The 18,514-nt window shown below is 43.2% G+C and overlaps 1 protein-coding gene across 2 annotated transcripts in view; it reads left to right on the top strand.

The window, feature by feature from the left end:
* Positions 1-267: 267 nt before the first annotated feature.
* The window catches only part of LOC121043351 (B-lymphocyte antigen CD20-like), a 37,786-nt gene continuing 19,539 nt past the window's right edge, over positions 268-18,514 (top strand). For both annotated transcript variants that reach the window (XM_040495009.1, XM_040495010.1), the window contains exons 1-4: positions 268-614; positions 5,173-5,267; positions 7,667-7,810; positions 11,342-11,398. In XM_040495009.1, the coding sequence (XP_040350943.1) occupies positions 5,223-5,267; positions 7,667-7,810; positions 11,342-11,398 (246 nt within the window). In that variant the 5' untranslated portion in view covers positions 268-614; positions 5,173-5,222. The remainder of the gene's footprint in view (positions 615-5,172; positions 5,268-7,666; positions 7,811-11,341; positions 11,399-18,514) is intronic.

Genomic DNA, 18,514 nt, shown 5'->3' with positions numbered 1-18,514 from the left:
GGGTAGAGTCAAGCTGGGCTTCCTCCCCTGGGTGTGCACAGGTCCAAGGACACAGCATGGTACAAACACGGTCAGTGAAGGGTGGCATCGCTGTCCGCCCACTACCCCAAGGTCACCCGGGGAGCTGCCGGGTCTCACCACGCAGCAGGGGTCCGCGCGGGGCTCCTCGCGGGGCTCCTCGCGCGGGGCTCCTCGCGCGGGGCTCCTCGCGCAGCACGCCCCGTCCCGACGCCGCGCTCTTGACCGCAACCGCAGCGTTAGAACCGCGCGAGGTGGGGGATGAGGGGCACAACCGAGGAAGCAGCGCCCCACCCGGCTCCCCGGGCTGGGAGGCCCCGAATTGAGGGTTCCACCTGCAGGATCACGCACCTCTGGCCCTGTGCTCAAGGCATGCCGTCGGTGTAGGCAGCCTTGGCCGGGTTGCCTCTCCGTCACGCTGAACCGGACGGAGGTCGCCAGGCCCTGGACTGCCTCGTCCTGGGTTCTCGCGTCGCTGGGAATGTTGGACGGGTAACACTACTTGAGCGGAGAAGATCCATGCTCTCCCTACGCCCCCATTCGGACGGCTGGGGGACTTACCACGCTCTGCCTGGGAGAATCTTCGGTCCCTAGAAGTAAGTAATGGCCGGAGGGAAAGTTGACCTTGTGACTCCTGCAGTTCTCAGGCTCCACCCAGTTCGGGTTCCTGTTTGAAACCGTTTGCTTTCTCTTTTTATCCTAATGCTCCACATCTTCATAATGAGAGATTCTTGAGTCTCGGCTTCAGCTGTTTTGTGTGGTCAGTGTTTTATCACCTTGAGGGGTGTCTGCAGGGTCCCCCAAGGGAATTGTGTATGTCCCCATAGCTTAGATGGAAGTCACCCAGCGGCAGACATGCCGTCCAGATGTGATGAAAGGCTATGTCGAGTTTGAGCTTGCTTTTTAGGGCAGTAATAATAATAATACAATCATGGCTATATTCTATACTTACTACGTGCCAAACGCCTTTCTAATTTCCTTCTCTTTAAAAAAAGTTTTTTTTAACGCTTATTTATTTTTGAGAGGGACAGACAGAGCAGGAGCAGGGGAGGGGCAGAGAGAGATGGGGAGACACAGAACCTGAAGCAGGCTCCAGGTTCTGAACTGTCAGCACAGAGCCTGTCGCGGGACTCAAACTCACCAACCATGAGATCATGACCTGAGCCGAAGTTGGATGCTTAATGGACTGAGCCTCCCAGGCGCCCCTCTTTCCCTTTAATATTGACTTCATGAATGGTATAAGCCCACATACCATATACTAAGAATTGTCACCTAAAATACCGTGAAATGAAAGTCAGTTCAGTTATGTTTGCAGAACACGCGGACATTTGTTTGTATGATACAGTTATTCAGCAATCATTGAGCTCCTAAAATGTGCCCTCTACTGTGCTTAATGCACAGGGTTACTGAGTAGTCTATATGTTAATACATGTATAGAACTTAGAAAAGTACCCGGCAGGGTGAGCACTCAGTCATTTTTAACTTCCTTTTTTCTTTATATTTCCTGGGGTACCAGCAGTTTTAACAGATACTGTTTTTATTTTTTAAGATTTAATTTTAAGCAATCCCATCGTCCAACATGGGGCTCAAGCTTACAACCGGGATCGAGAGTCACGTGCTCTACTGACTGAGCCAGCCTGGTGCCCCCCGATAGTTTCTAAACATACTGGGGGTTGCAAATAATCTTAGCAGACCCAAAAGAAAAATAAAGTGTCTCAGTCCAAGCAAGGTTACAGTATATGGGTTGTCAGATCCTGGATCGCTGGTGGAGTTATAGGATCTGGTTCAGCAGCCCAAAGTTACTTATATTTGAGCACCCGTCATCAAACTGAGTCTCTTCGGAAAGTGAGTCTCTGTTACAGCACAGGACATTTAGTTCCGTGGCTCTCACATGAATAAGAAAAGCTTTCAGTTTTGCTTAGCCGTCACCTCCTACCCCTACTTTATCCCACCATTACAGGTCACTGACCTGGCCGACTGTAATAATTGGAAATGTATGAATGCCCTCTTAAACTTTCATTGTAATATGCACAATCATCTAGGGTTTACACTGAATAAGTGATGGCAGGCTGAGTCTGAGCGTTAATTCTCTTCTGTGGGACATTTGGCTAATTGATTGTCTTGAAATGCAGCGTGGACCTATCCTTGAACTCGCGATTGTTTGGAAATAACATTCGGTGCTAATTTCTGCCCTTCTTTTTTTTTTACCTGGGAAATGAATGAAACCTGTAGTGACAAACAACTGTTTGATGCCCCTGACACTGAAAATAACCACCAGTGGACCGTAGAGCTGACACGTTATATTCGAGTACATCTTTCATATGTATTCGTGTATGTCTTTATATGTCATCTATGTCTCTATACACTAATTTGTGCTTTAAAAATGGATATCCACTAAAAAGGAGAAAGGAAATACATATATGCACATTTTCACTTTCCTACCACTTCAAATCAGTGAAAATTGAAATGCATCCTAACATGTCCACATCTTGTAGGTGTCCTAATCATCTTTAGTAACACTTTAAGTTTTCTCTTTTGTGTATCATGATGAATTTGTGGCCTTTTGTAGACAGGTCCTTTGAAATGATGATGATTTTTATTCTTTTTGGGGGGGCGGTATTCAAATGGCCTCAACTTAGCCCGTGAGAGCCCATGAACCTGGTTTCTTTGTCTTTTGGGCACTGTTTCTAACATTCTCAACAGCATCCTTGCTTTCTTTCAAGAAGAAGATGTCCGGACACATGATGTTTTTCTACAGCAACAACCTTCCTGATTCCTTGTGCAAGAAAAGACAACTGGAGAACCAAGCACGAGCACTAGGGTTACACGTGAGAGTACACAGTGACCAAAAGCTCTATTTCTGTTGGACACATTTTGGGAACCACGCTAGAAATGATATTTATTTTGGAAGCGGTCTGGGTTCACACTGATTCTTTTTGTTTGAGACTTTATTGACTATCAAAACTCTCTACTCTATCGATTACATCTGAATTTGTGGAATCCAGCCATATTTCCCGGAAGTGAGTCCCTCTTTTGCTGTCTTTGCCATCCACCCTTCCCCCTCATACTAACAGTATTCTCTGCAAAACTGTAGCCCCAGTCACGTCGGTCAGCCCAGGGCCACCAGACAGATCTTTCTCCCAAAACTTTATGCCTGCAGCTGCAGCATAGAGGGTTGGCTCGGTCCCAGCCTTGTCTTTTTATTTTTTTTTATTTTTTATTTTTTTTTTTCAACGTTTATTTATTTTTGGGACAGAAAGAGACAGAGCATGAATGGGGGAGGGGCAGAGAGAGAGGGAGACACAGAATCGGAAACAGGCTCCAGGCTCTGAGCCATCAGCCCAGAGCCCGACGCGGGGCTCGAACTCACAGACCGCGAGATCGTGACCTGGCTGAAGTCGGACGCTTAACCGACTGCGCCACCCAGGCGCCCCCAGCCTTGTCTTTTTAAACAGCCATTTCCTCCATGTAATTTCTCTCCAGTTCTCTCTTCCTTTGTTTAACCAACACAAGGGCAAGCCACTACATCTGCTGGAAAACAGACACCAGGAGGTGCGTTAAAGCTAGTCTCACAAGCACACTCATACTCCGAGTGTGATTACTGTATCTTCCCATAGCTTTACCACCATGTCATTTCCCAAAATTCTGTCTTCTCTCCCCTCCCCCTCCTCTTATATCGCCCAGCGGTATTGGTTGGTGCCAGGGTATCAGATACAGTAGCCACAACATTTCAGGCTTGTAAGGACAAATATTTATTTTTCACTTGTGGGAGTTTTGTCCAATGCTGCAGGTCAGTTATGGGCCTGCCTCTGTATGACTTCCTTCTGGAATCCGCACTCACGTACAGCCAATCCTGGGAGATGATGTCCTCACAACAGAGGGAAATGATAGGAACTTCCAAGACCTCGGTAGGTTTGGGCTCAGGCTTGGCTTGTGTCCTGGCCTTCACCTTGGACCGGTCAAAACACGTTCCAAGGTCACATCCAATATCAGCGAGGTAGAGAGATATATTCTTTCCATGGAGTGGACCGTGGACACTGCAAGGCATACGGCAACATGTGAAGGTGTATAACTCTGTAACAAAGGGAAAACGCCAATTGGAGACAATAATTCAGTTGACCATAGCTGCCAACCTTTCCCACCAAAAGCCCTTGGAGAAGGCTACGGGACAGAGCCTCTGGCAATTTTGTCGATTTAAGATGCAAAATACTGCCTTTTGTTGTAAGCTTTAATACCTAGCCATTATTCTGGAACACTATGAAAATTCTCACTGGATGTTCATCCTCTTACACTTGTTTTAACTAAAATAAAGAGGAATTTGTCTTAAAGATGCAGGTGTGTTTCGTAGATAGGTCTAGGAAAGCTACTAGAATCAGGGAGGTGCGAACCATTAGAGATTTTTAGGGAGTCCTCTCACTCCATGTCTTTACTCTGGGTGTTCTCTACTCTTCTTTCCGAGCCCAGAACGGGACTATATCACCTTGGTGCTAAACATAACTTCCTGGGAAGGGAACTCTGATTGGCTCAATCAGAATAAGATGCCCACATCTTTTTTTTTTTTTTAATGTTTATTTATTTTTGAGACAGAGAGAGACAGAGCATGAATGGGGGAGGGTGAGAGAGAGAGGGAGACACAGAATCGGAAGCAGGCTCCAGGCTCTGAGCTGTCAGCACAGAGCCCGACACAGGGCTCGAACTCACAGACTGCGAGATCACGACCTGAGCCAAAGTTGGATGCTTAACTGACCGAGCCATCCAGGCGCCCCAAGATGCCCACATCTTATCCAAGCAACTATGGCTAGATTGAGAGACATTCTTGTGAAGACCAAACATGGCAGCCAGAAACCCTAACTTGGGTGACCCTAGGGATTTGTAGGAGGAGGTAATTCCTAGAAAAGGTGAAAATAATGGGAGTGGGGCACTGACACCAAAAGGTAACAACTCAGTCTCATTTAAAGACCAGGAAGGAAGCGTAACACCTGAGAAGTAGCTCTTGGTCTTTGACAGGAAGTTACTAGGTACGTAACAAAGAGTGATATAAGTGGGTTGATTCAAATCTTCTTTCAAGGAACGTAGTGTAAAAGTAGAGTCTGCACTATGAAGTGCCTTTTCTCAAAAATAATTAGTTTGTTTTTTCTCTATATTTCTCTACAGAAAAAGAGTCCATTCACCCTCTACAATTTCTATACCGTATCTTCATTAAAATGTCAGAAGGATACACCCTAAAATTGGAGACCAGAGCACTGGGGGTAAGGACTAAGTGCTACTTAGGTTAATAAATGGTGAGTGTTCCATCTTCCTAACATAAAAGGGAAGAGACATTGGCCACATCCACCATGAACTCCCCAAAGGAAGGAAAGTTGATTAAAGTGTTCTGAGGCTATAGCTAATGGGACACAAATTACGGATCCACAAACCATTTCTGAATAGGTCAACCACGCCACGACCTATTTTAGCAAATACGCTCTGAGATGGGTTATGAATCTCATAAGCAATGAGAAGGTCCATTTTCTGCCTTTGTTTGTAAACAGGTCAAAACAAACTTATAGATCATAAATGAGGTGGTTGGACTCAGGCAATGGACCCCAAACCAGAAGGGGCTGGAGACACTGGAGCTCTGCGGCCAGTGGCCATTTGATAACATTGGGCTCAAAACATGCTCCCCTTATATTTAGCTCTGAGGTCATATTGCGTATGTGTTCTCCCTCTCACTTCTCCTAAAGCTTAGAATGCTATACCCTTTTGTATCACGCGCTAATATCTGTGGGGGCTCGAAACATTTCAGGATAAGCCAGCAAAATTAAAGCATGGCCTAGGAAAATTCCCAACATAACAAGTCTATGATTATCTCCAGCTGGCTGGAAGCGATTTGGCCCACTGCCAGAACGCAGGGTACAATTGAATGTAGCAGAGCCTCGTGTATGGGGGGACAGGAAGGAGGGGCTGCTGGTGTTCTCTCTACCTCATCCCCCCTTGCCATGGTGTTTTACCGCTGGATTGCTTGCTCCTTGTCTCTGTATCTGGCCTGGACGGCAGTCATGGCAATATGTGGGAGAAGGTATAGGCCTGTCACTGGCCATCCACTGACCTACCAGTAAGATCCACCACCTGAGAGAAGATAAAGGGGTTAGGATCTTCTACTGGGTGCCTCCTACTAAACCCTCCTGAGCCTCCCACTGAACTCAAGAGTAAGTCAGTGGATTCATGGCCCAGAAAGGAGTTGATTCAGAAGAGTGTGGCAATAGTGGGCAAGTCCATGGGATCCCGTCCCAAACTGCCACCCCCCATGTGCCAGATCCAGGCAAGGGTCACCAGTAAATGCGTGGTTTTGTGTTGTCTCAAAGTAAACTTCAAGGGAGAGGAGGATCATCACCCAATAGCCACTTCTTGTCTTTCTGTGACAGTTAATTTTATGTGTCAACTTACCTGCGTCACAGGGTGCCCAGGTATTTGGTCACATTATTTTGGGTGTTTTTGTGACTGTGTTTTTATTATTTATTTATTTATTTATTTATTTATTTATCTATTATTTTCAAGTATAGTTGATGCACAGTGTCACATGAGTCTCAGGTGTACCACATGGTGATTGGACAAGTCTATACCTAATGCTCTGCTTGCTGCAAACGTAGCCGGCATCTTTCACCATGCAACATTATAATACCATTGACTATATTCCCTGTGCTGTCCCTTTTATTCCTGTGACTTATTCATTCCATAACTGGAAGCCTGTGTCTCCCCCACCCTCTTACCCATTTTGCCCAGCCCCACCACCTCCTGCAAAGGTGGCTTTTTTAGAGGAGATTAACATTTAAATCAATGAACTTTGAGTCAGGCAGATTGCCTTCCATACTGTTGGTGGGCCTCATCCAATCAGGGGAAGGCCTGGCTAGAATGAGAGGCTGACCTTCCCTGCCTGCTTCAGGGGTTGCAGGCGCCCTTGTCACTGCTGTGTGTGTACGTGGCCCTGCTCCATCTGGAGAATAAGGCCTGGCTCCACACATGGCCCCTGAGAATACTTAAGAGTTATAGAAAATCAGAGGTCACAGGAGAGGCTTCCTTCATGCTTTTCTGAACAGAGCCAAGGGCTGTGGTCCAGGGCGTAATTACAAAAGTCAGCACAGAGTATGAAAGTGAGCAGAGCAACAGGTAACTGAAGCTTAATTCCGCAACAAGCGAGGATGAAAGAATGAGGGCAAGGTCAAAAAGTACCTTTTTGGGTTCGTGGTGGAGGATGAGAACTCATCTGCGAGCTAGAGTTGATCTCACAGATCCAATGGTAGGAAGGAGAGGGGTGTCGAGGCAGAGCCTGAGAGATCCCCAGGGCCAACAGCCCTCCCTTTGGTCACGTGTCCTCCTGAACCAAACAGACAAATAGACTTCTGCTCTTTATTTAACAGGAACCAGCTAGAAAATTAAATATCTCTGAAGATTTCTATGAAACCAAAACAAATACTCTCGGTTTAAATAAATGTGGAGACCTCCCCCTCCATTCGTGGCTGCCCTTTTCTTCTCTGACACATAATTCTTTCATTGCAACTTCAGAAATACCGGGATAAGCTGGATATTGCCATGACCTTTCAGTCATCGTATTGTAATCATCTGTGGTAGATTTGACTCGAGTAATAACAATGGCTCTCTCTTCTCACAGGCCGTGCAAATCATGAATGGCCTGTTTTACTGCGCGTTGGGCTTTCTCTGTTTTGCATTATTTGTCGAAGAAGAGAACAGAGAAGCTACTGGTTATATCCCTGTCATTGTTACACTAACTTACGTATTTTGTTCATCAACATTTGTGAGTAAAACGTGGTGTTATTGATTTTAACTTATTTCTTTTTTCTAACGTATCCAGGGAATTACTCAAGAGATCAAGCAATGAGCTAAAGACTCAGTCAATGTCTGACTCTAAGGAGCTCATTTTACTATGGAAACAAAATGGTGGGCAGGAATGGAGAGTAGATACTCAGGAAAAGTCTTTTTATGTTCGTTGCGCATTTTGATAAGTTCCTTGCGAGGGTGAGGGTGTGCGGGCAGAAAAGATTTTGAAGGAGTATGCTTGAAGAACAATAGAGAGAGTGACTATAAGGCTTTTTGGGGGATGGGGGAGGAGAGGCAGAGTGAAAATCCAAAGGTCTGAGCTTAATGTTTGGGGCTATAGTGATTTTTAGGGAGGTTACGTACGGAAAGAAAAGGGTCATGAGAGAGCCGTCAAGAATTTGGGGAAATGAAAACAGAGATTTCTTTTTCTGTTTTTCATTCATACTTTTATTTATTTATCAGTTAGAAAGGTAGTATACCGTAGAATGGGATTCCCCAATATGTGTGCCACAGAACACGAGTACCACAAGATAGTCTGCGCAGAAGGAGCTCTGAGGTCATATAGTCTATCACACCCATGTTTGCAGATTCATAGTATCCACTTTGATATTAAAGACTTGGAGAGGTATTGCAGGAGAGGAACTTGTCTAAAGGTATTTAAGTGGCCGTTTACAACACTTGCGATTTGACTCACTATCCCTTTGTTGACTAACATCTACTAATATCTGTGAAACTTGTAGTGAGAAAGGCGGATTTTGTTGTTGTTGTTGTTTTCATTTTTTTTTAATGTTTTTATTTATTTTTGAGACAGAGAGAGACAGAGCATGAGCAGGGGAGGAGCAGAGAGAGAGGGAGACACAGAATCCGAAGCAGGCTCCAGGCTCTGAGCTGTCAGCACAGAGCCCGACATGGGGCTCTAACTCACAGACCGTGAGATCATGACCTGAGCTGAAGTCGGAGGCTCAACCGACTGAGCCACCCAGGCGCCCCCGGATCTTGTTTTTCAAAAGCAAAGCCTCCAAGTCAGACAGTTCTGCCACTTAATTTGTGAAGCTTAGTTCTCTCATCTGTTAAAGGAGGCTAATAGTCACCATCTAGATTATTGCTTTGAGGATCCAGTAGGAGAATCTATGTACAGGGCCAACACAGTATCGTTCTATTTCTGTTTCCTCATCCTCCTCATTTTTTTCAGGAATTCAATAAGTACATATTTATTTATTTTTGCATTTTTATTTTTAGTTTTTAATTGACATCCAAGTTAGTTAGCATCTACCGTAATAATGATGTCAGGAGTAGATTCCGGTGATTCATCTCCTCCGTATAACACCCAGTGCTCATCCCAACAGGTGTCTGCCTCAATGCCCTTTGCCCATGTAGCCCGTCCCCCCACCACAACCCCTCCAGTCGCCCCGTTTGTTCTCTATATTTAAGAGTCTCTTATGGAAAACAGAGATTTCTAAAGTGGGTCTTTCAGGGGTGCCTCGGTGGCTCAGTCGGTTGAGCATCCGACTTTGGCTCAAGTGAGGAACTCACGGTTTGTGAGTTGGAGCCCCGCCTCGGGCTCCATGCTGATAGCTCAGAGTCTGGCGCCTGCTTTGGATTCTGGGTCTCCCTCTCTCTCTCTTCCTCCCCTGCTCGCTCTCTCTCTCTCTTTCAAAAATAAATAAAGATTTAAAACTTTTTTTTTTTAATTTTTTTTTTCAACATTTATTTATTTTGGGGACAGAGAGAGACAGAGCATGAACGGGGGAGGGGCAGAGAGAGAGGGAGACACAGAATCGGAAACAGGCTCCAGGCTCTGAGCCATCAGCCCAGAGCCCGACGCGGGGCTCGAACTCACGGACCGCGAGATCGTGACCTGGCTGAAGTTGGACGCTTAACCGACTGCGCCACCCGGGCGCCCCTAAAAACTTTTTTAAAGTAAACTTTAAAAAATAAATAAAATAAAATAAATACAGTGAGTATTTCGAGTAAGGCTATTGTAATATTTCCATAGGCCATGGTTGCTAAAGTGCCCACCAGAGACATGCCCAAATCTCAGGGAAGCCCAAAGCCATGGCTTCGCACAAGTTATTTTTTGTTCATAGTTACATCTAATCCAGAAGCAAATGACCAATCGGGGTGATCGGATTCATAAGCAATGTGATCTAATAACACAACCGATATTCCAATTGTATCAAGAGCCCCACTGAGCAGAGCCAAAAAGTTAACCAAAGGCCACATTTCCCCTTAGAGGAGAAAGGGTCTTATTAGTTCCTTATCCACCCTTTTGCACTCCTCAACCAAAAACTGGGCTTCAAGGGAGAGAAGATTTGAATGTAATGACTTTTCGCAAAAAGGCCTCTGACACATGCAACTGTAACAATTTCACCTACGGGGAGGGTCAGGTAGTAAGTGGTCTGGAAGGGAGACATTTCCTTAGAGGCTTTCTTACAGTGCTAGTCCCCAAGTTGAGGGCATTTACCAACACTCAGAGATTTCTGGAAAGAATTGTATGTCATAAAGAGAAATGCTTTAAACTGAGAGAGTACCATGAATCACGTAGAAAGGATCCGAAGCCCAAGCCACAGAAGAGAAGCTGTACCAGCAGAAATTAGCCACAAATAGTAATTATTCAATTTCATACTAGCGTGTATCAGGCACCATCCAAAAGCGCTTCAGGTCTGTTTTATATAATTGCCCCAACAGCTCCGTGATCCCTACTCTTGATCCCCATTTTACAAATTAGGAAACCGAGACTTAGAAAAAAATGTACATAAACTTCTACAGAGTGACCCAGCAGTACAGTGTCAGAGACTTTTTAAACATCAGGTCAAGATGCCCGGGCCTCCATGACAGGATCTCATCTTCCGGGACTGTGAGATCCCCAGCCCTGAGCCAAACTTTTGTTAATGCTCTGGGCAGGTTGAAGGCGGGTATAAGCTATAATACCGTTGGGGAAGATAATTAAATTCTTGATATACGAGACACAACAAATCTTTCGACCGGTGCCAGCAGGTGACGTTAGCACTCAGGACGTGAGGTTTGTGGAAGACAACCTGTCACTCTTCAGATCAAATGTTTTCTGAAGCTATTTCTGTTGATGACATCTTTCTTCCACAGCGTGATGGGGGGAGAGTTCTTGCAAGTGAGAGGCGCCCCACTGGCGGCTAGGGATGACTTCCTAATGATGCAGGTCATGAGCTTAATAAATGACACTCCAAACCAATGAAGTATCAACCTCATAAAATCATTGTGAGGTGGCTAAGTCCTGTCGCCAACCCAAAATTCCCTTAATGGCCAGGGACGTTAAAATATCTTTTCGTCTCTGTGACACCTGTGACAGAGGAATGGGACGTTCATTTTTCAGAGCGTCCGCTGGTGGTCATCCCAGGACTGCAGGAGTGAAAACCGCTTTCTTCTGAGAATTCAGTGATACGTTAGATCTCGAGAATGTCACTGGGATTGGGAAAGTTTGGGGGACCGTCAACAGGAGTGGGGGTTTACAAATGCCTGTTTCTATCCCCAGTTCATCAGCTCGGGCTCCATCAGCATACAAGCACAGAAGCATCCTACAAAATCCAAGGTATGTTGAAATGCTTGGAACAATGCCAAAGATAAAAAGGTCCCCTGGCACAAACTGGAGAGAAGCGATAACTTCTGAGCCACGTGTTTTTTTGGTTTTGATTGTTTGTTTGCTTTTTGTTTTTGTTGTTGTTTGTGGTTTTTGTTTTTTTGTTTTGTTTTGTTTTGCTTTTGCGGGGGATGGGGGGCTTTTCCAAACGTTTGGATAGGAAAAAAAGTCATTTGATTTTTATAAGGACGCCCTCCAGTGTGTATTTTGAGTATGGGTGTTAAGGAGGGTGTAGCGTGAGGAACCGGTTTTATAAGGCGTCTGGTGTGAGGATTTGGATGGAATAAATCATTTCGAGCTCTCTAAAGGGGTAGATAGAACCAAACAAAACTGACCTGGGAAGGGAGGCAGGGTGGGTCGGGCAAGCTCAGGAGATCAGTGTTTCATTAGGGAAGGACATAAGACAGAACAACGTGTGAAAAGAGAATTGCCTTTGGCGAACCCAGGTCCAGACACTATCATTGGAGTACAGATCAGGCATCATTAAAATATACTTAAAGGAGTCACATTCACCTTGAGAACTTCTTCCCCCCATGGCGGTTAGGATCACAGTTCTGGAGGTCGCCTGCCTGAATTCAGGTTCTGACTACCTTACCACTGACTGTGTGGGCAAGTTACTCTGTGCTCACACTCCTCGTCTGAAAAAACATATGGCCACTAATACCACCTGCTTCAGAGGATTGTTCTGAGGGTTAAAAGTGAGTAAATGAGCAACAGTCCTTGGCGTGCAGCCAATGCTTATTAGCTCTGCAAATCAGAACCTACTGAGGAAACAAGGTGCTTTCAGGGACTGGTGAAAGAAGAAACTGAAAACTCTTGTTTCATCATTCAGGGAAAGGTCTGCCTGTCCTTTCAGCGGGTTTTGCCCCAGAAAGATAGGGCCAAAGAGACTCAGGAGGCTCTTTGGCTCAGCAGCCACTTAGTGGCTATAACATGGGCATTAAGCTTTTATATCTTTTTTTAACTTCTACCACTATTAACATAGTTTTCTATCGTAGCCCTTTTTCTAAGCTTTGCCGTGGATTTCCAGAGTGTACATGTGACCCGGGTGTTACCTGGCATTGCTTTTCCCCCGGGGATATAAGTACAGTGGACCTCAAAGCCCAGGAAGGCCCGATGAGATTTTGCAGATCCCTGAAACTGACACTCTCATGCTCCGGTTTCTCTGAGCATACAGCCCCAATTTTTTTTTTAAATTTTTTAATGTTTATTTTTGAGACAGAGTTCAAACGGGGGAGGGGCAAAGAGAGAAGGAGAGACATAGAATCTGAAGCAGGCTCCAGGCTTTGAGCTGTCGGCACAGAGCCCGACGTGGGGCTCGAACTCACGAGCCGCGAGATCATGACCTGAGCTGAAGTCAGAGGCTTAACTGACTGAGCCACCCAGGCACCCTGTATACTACTCCAATTTTGCTTCACAACATCAAAAAACAAAATAACCCACAGAAAAAACAAACCCAGGCATGAATGAACTTGGCTAAACTTGGCCTCTTGCTCAGTTTTCACAAAAACTCACAAAAAGTTTTTTTTGTTTTGTTTTGTTTTTGTTTTTTCCTTGAGGGATGGTGGGGGAAGATCATGACTCTAGTTTCCCAAGGTCTAGCCATGATCCAGCTCCCCCTGTAACTCTCCCCCCAACCTCCAGCCTCGCTGTTTTCCGCTCTCCCTTTCCCTCTCCTCACTCCACCTCAAGAAGCAAAAATAGACTCTTCTTCGAGACTCACGCAGAGTAACTCTATTTCCTTCTCTGGAAACACGTAACATCACTCCTCACAGAAGTGCAGACACTCTTCTACCTCAGGGACACTTGCCCAGGAGTTTCCCAGACTAATGTGGCTCAACTTCATAAGAAGAAATCAAATAATGATTTATCAGGTCATGAACAAATGCTGTGGAAAAAGTTATCCTAATAGCAGCACAATATTCTGTTATACTTAGGTACCATCATGCACCTGTAGTGTGCTCAAATTCCAATATTCAATCAAAAATAGTTACTGAGTTTCAGGCCTGTTCTGTGTATGTAGCATGTATCAATGAGCAAACAAAGATTGATTGCCTCCATGGAGCTGAGACCCTAATAGCAGAATAAAGACAATAAACATGACAAGTAAGGAAACAATACAGTGTGCTAGAAGGTGATAGCTGCCATGGAAAAAAAAGAGACATGATAGGGGCTGTCACTGGGGGCTGTTTAAGTAAGATTATCCAAGTTAAGTCTTTTTTTTTTTTTATTTATTTAAATCCAAGTTAGTTACCATACAGTGGAGTATTGGTTTCAGGAGTAGAATTTAGTGATTCATCACTTCCATTAAACATCCAGTCCTCATCTCAACAAGTGCCCCCCTTAATGCCCATCACCCTTTTAGCCCATCCCCTACACCCACCACCCCTCCAGCAACCCTCAGTTTGTTCCCCGTCTTTAAAAATCTCTTACAGTTTGTCTCCCTCTCTGTTTTTATCTCATTTTTCCTTCCCTTCCCCTATGTTCATCTGTTTTGTTTCTTAAATTCCACATATGAAGGCAATCATATGATATTTGTCTTTCTCTAACTAACTTATTTCACTTAGCATAACACACTGTAGTTCCATCCGTGCTGTTGCAAATGGCAAGATTTCATTCTTTTTGATTGTCAAGTAATATTCCTGTGTGTGTGTGTGTGTGTGTGTGTGTGTGTGTGTGTACCACATCTCCAAATTAGTCTTATTAAGTAGGTGGCAATGGGGCAGAGCTTGAGGGAGAAAGTTAGCCACACTGATAGCAGACAGGATAGCATCCCCAGCAAAGGGATCAGCCATTGGAAGAGCCACAGAGTGAAAGCATATCTGGCACCTTCTGGCAAGCAGGCCAGTGTGGCTGCAGCCAAGTAGCTTAGGTTATGGGAGCCAGATCCTGCAGGGCCTCTTTGATGAGCTCTTGCCCTGAGGAAAATAGGGAGAGACTGGAGTATTCTGAGGAGAGACTTGATGAGGGTGTGCCTTAAAAGGATCATTCTGACAGAAATTCGCTTGATGATTACATGCAAGAGGTGCCAGGTTAGAGGCAGGGAGGCCAGTTACAGGGCTACTGTCAGCCAGGGAAAAGATGGCAGTGGTTTGAACAGAATAGATGAAGCGGAGGAAATGATAAGTGTTTGGCTACTGGATATATTTGAAGGTGATGCCAACAGGATTTCCTGATGGGTATAGGGTGTGAGAAACAGAGCGAAACCAGGAACTAAAGCAAAGTTTTTGTCTTGAGCAATTAATTGAAAGGATTAATGAATTGGGAATCTCAAGATATGAAATAATATTGAAAGCAATGAGACTTGCCAAGACCTCCAGTGGAAGGGAAAAGCAAAGAAGAAAACAGAAGGCTGAGCCCTAGGGCACTCCAAGATGACGACTAGGAAGAAGAGGAGAAAAATAATATTTTTAGTTGAAAAGTTTCTTAATTTACTGTCATTTCCTAAAGAGTACATGTTACTTATATTTTATTCATGTGTATCCCTTCAAATTTAAGCTGAAAATGAATGTAGGGCATATGTCTTCTGCCCTAAAATTTTTAAAATTATTTTTTAAAAATAAAACCCATTAGGCTGCCCCTTAGTTGGGTATAGATATTTGAGTTCAACAACTGTTATTTTCTGAAAGCATACCAACTTATTTTCATGTTAACCTGGAAAAATCTTTAGCTGCCTAGGTAAACATATACCATGTTAATCAATTCTGGGTTTTTTTTAAGTGTACAATTCAATGATTTTTTTTTTTTTTTAGTGTATTCGCAGATGTGTGTGACTGCCGCCACAGTCAATTTTAGAACATTTTCAATGCCCCATAAACTAACCTTGTATCATTTATCTATTTATTGTTCCCCATACCACAACCCCCATTTTCCCTAGCCCTAGGAAACCACTAATCTGTGTTCTGTCTTTGTAGCTGTGACTAAACATTCATTAAAAAAGCAATCATAAAAAAAGCAATCATATGGGAATACAAGCTGGTGCAGCCACCCTGGAAAACAGTATGGAGGTGCCTCAAAAAACTAAAAATAGAACTACCCTACAACCCAGCAACTGCACTACTAGGCATTTATCCAAGGGATATAGATGTGCTGTTTCGAAGGGACACGTGCACCCCCATATTTATAGCAACACTATCAACAAGAGCCAAAGTGTGGAAAGAGCCCAAATGCCCATCGATGGATGAATGGATAAAGAAGATGTGGTGTATAGATACAATGGAGTATTCTCGGCAATCAAAAAGAATGAAATCTTGCCATTTGCAACTACGTAGATGGAACTGGAGGGTATTATGCTAAGTGAAATTAGTCAGAGAAAGAGAAAAATCATATTACTTCACTCATATGAGGACTTTAAGAGACAAAACAGATGAACATAAGGGAAGGGAAACAAAAAGAATATAAAAACAGGGAGGGGGACAAAGCAGAAGAGACTCATAAATATGGAGAACTGAGGGTTACTGGAGGGATTGTGGGAGGGGGGATGGGCTAAATGGGTAAGGGCCATTAAGGAATCTACATCTGAAATCTTTGTTTCACTATATGCTAACTAATTTGGATGTCAATTTTAAAAAATAAAAAGTAAAATTAACAATAAAAATATTTCAAAAATTTTTAAAAGTAATCATAAAAAAAGCAATCATATAATATGTAATTTTTCATGAATGGCTTCTTTCACTTAGCATAATGCTTTCAAGGTTCATCCATGTTGTAGCATATGTGAATTAGTACTTCATCCTTTCTATGGCTAAATAATATTCCATGGTGCTGCTATGCTACATTTCATTTATCCATTCATCAGTTGCTGAACATCTGGGTTTATTCCACCAGGAGTAGTGCTGTTGTAAACACGTGTGTACAATATTGTATTTGAACGTGTTTTTAATTCTTTTTAGTATATACCTACGAATAGAACTGCTGGGTTGTATGGTAACTCTGTTTAACCATTGAAGGAAATGACAGTCTATGGTTTCTAAGTGATGACACCATTCTCTACTCCACCAGCAGGATTCGCATTTCTCTATATCCTCACCAACACTTATTATTACCTGACCTCAGACTTTAGCCATCCGAGTGGGTCTGAAGTAGCATTTCACTGTGGTATCACTATGCATATCCCTGTTGACTACTGATGTCATGCATCTTTTCATATGCCATTGGCCGCTTCTTTGTCTTCTTTGGAGAAAGGTCTGTTCAAATCCTGTGCCCGTTTAAAATTAGTTATTAGCGAGGGGCCTGGGTGGCTCAGTCCGTTAAGCATCTGACTTCAGCTCAGGTCATGATCTCATGGTCCGTGAGTTCGAGCCCCACGTTGGGCTCTGTGCTGACAGCCCGGAGCCTGGAGCCTGCTTCGGATTCTGTGTCTCCCTCTTTCTCTGCCCCTCCCCTCTCATTCTCTGTCTCTGTCTCAAAAATAAATAAACATTTAAAAAAATAATAATAAAAATAAAATAAAATTAGTTATTAGCCTTTTATTATTATTCAGTTATAAGAGTTTTTATGTACTCTAGATACAACCCCTTATCAGATATATGATTTACAAATATTGTCCATTCCGTGGATTATATTTTCACTTTCTGAATAGTATCCTTTGAAGCATGGAAGTTTTAATTTTGTGGAAGCCCTAACTTATCAATTTTTCTTTTGATGTTCTTGTTTTTGGTGTCATGTTTAAGAATCCATTGCCACAACCAAAGACCCAAAGAGTTATGCCTGTTTTCTTCCAGGCATTTTATAGCTTTAGGTCTTATATTTAGGTCTTTGATCCGTTTTGAGTTAATTTTTGTTGATGATGTAACCTTAGGGCCCTATTTCATTTTTTGCATGTGAATGTCCAGTTGTCCCAGGATCATTTGTCGAGAAGACTATTTTTCCTTCATTAAATTGTCTTGGCACCTTTGTGGGTTTGTTTCTGGACTTCACATTCTATTTTATTGATCTACATGTCTTTTCTTATGCAAGTACCACAAAGTCTTGATTACTGTAGCTTTGTAGTTCATTTTAAAATCAGAAAGTGTGAGTTCTTCCATTTTTCTCTTCTTTTTTCAAGGTTTTTATTTATCATTCCGAGGCTCTCTCAATGCCATACAAGTTTTAGGATCAGCCTACCAATTTCTGTAAGGAAAAACAGCTGGAATTCTGATAGGGATCCCACTGAATCTGCAAGTCAATTTGGGGAGTATTGATCTTAACATCCGTGTGAACGTGGATATTTTTGCATGACTCTTTCAAAAATGTTTTTTCGTTTTCAGAATTTTGCACTTCTTTTGTTAAGGTTATTCCTAGATACTTTGTTCTTTTTGATGGTATTGTAAATGGAATTTTTTTTTAATTTTATTTTCAGATGGTTCATTTCCAGTGTATAGAAATACCATTGATTTTTTATTCATTAATCTTGTGTCCTGTCCTTTTTGCTAAAGTTGTTTATTAGTTCTAATCATTTTTAGTGTATTCCTTAGGATATTCTGGATAGAGGAACAGGTATCTGTGAATAGATCCTTGACAAATCTGGATGCCTTTTATTTCTTTTTATTGCCTAACTGCCCTGGCTAGAACCTCTAATACAATGCTGAGTAGAAGCTGTGAAAGCAGACATTCTTGTCTTTTCCTGATCTTAGGAGGAAAGCATCCAGTGAGTGTGCAGGAAGTAAGCAAACCAGTAAGTAAGTTCGCTATGGGTTTTTCCTAAATACCCTTACCACATTAAGGAACATGCCAACTACTCTAGTTTCGTAAGTGTTTTAATCACGAAAGGGTCTTGGCTTTTTGTCAAATGCTTTTTCTGCATCTATTGAGATAGTCATACGGCTGTTTTTCATCTTATTGGTCTGATGTATTACATTGATTTTTGGAAATTAAACTGACCTTGCATTCATGGAATGAATCCCATTTGCTCATGGTGTATATAATGCTTTTTATATGTTGCTGGCTTAGGGGTTTTTTTTTGCATTCACGTTCATAAGAGATATTGGTTTATAGTTTTGTTATTGTGATGGCTTGGTCTGGTTATGGTATCAGGGTAATACTGGCCTCCTAGAGCGAGTTAGGAAGTGTCCCCTCCTATTCTATTTA

Source organism: Herpailurus yagouaroundi, unplaced genomic scaffold (genome assembly GCF_014898765.1).
Source record: "Herpailurus yagouaroundi ecotype Mexico unplaced genomic scaffold, PumYag 187, whole genome shotgun sequence".
NCBI lineage: Eukaryota > Metazoa > Chordata > Mammalia > Carnivora > Felidae > Herpailurus > Herpailurus yagouaroundi.
This window is presented reverse-complemented; position numbering and strand designations above follow the sequence as displayed.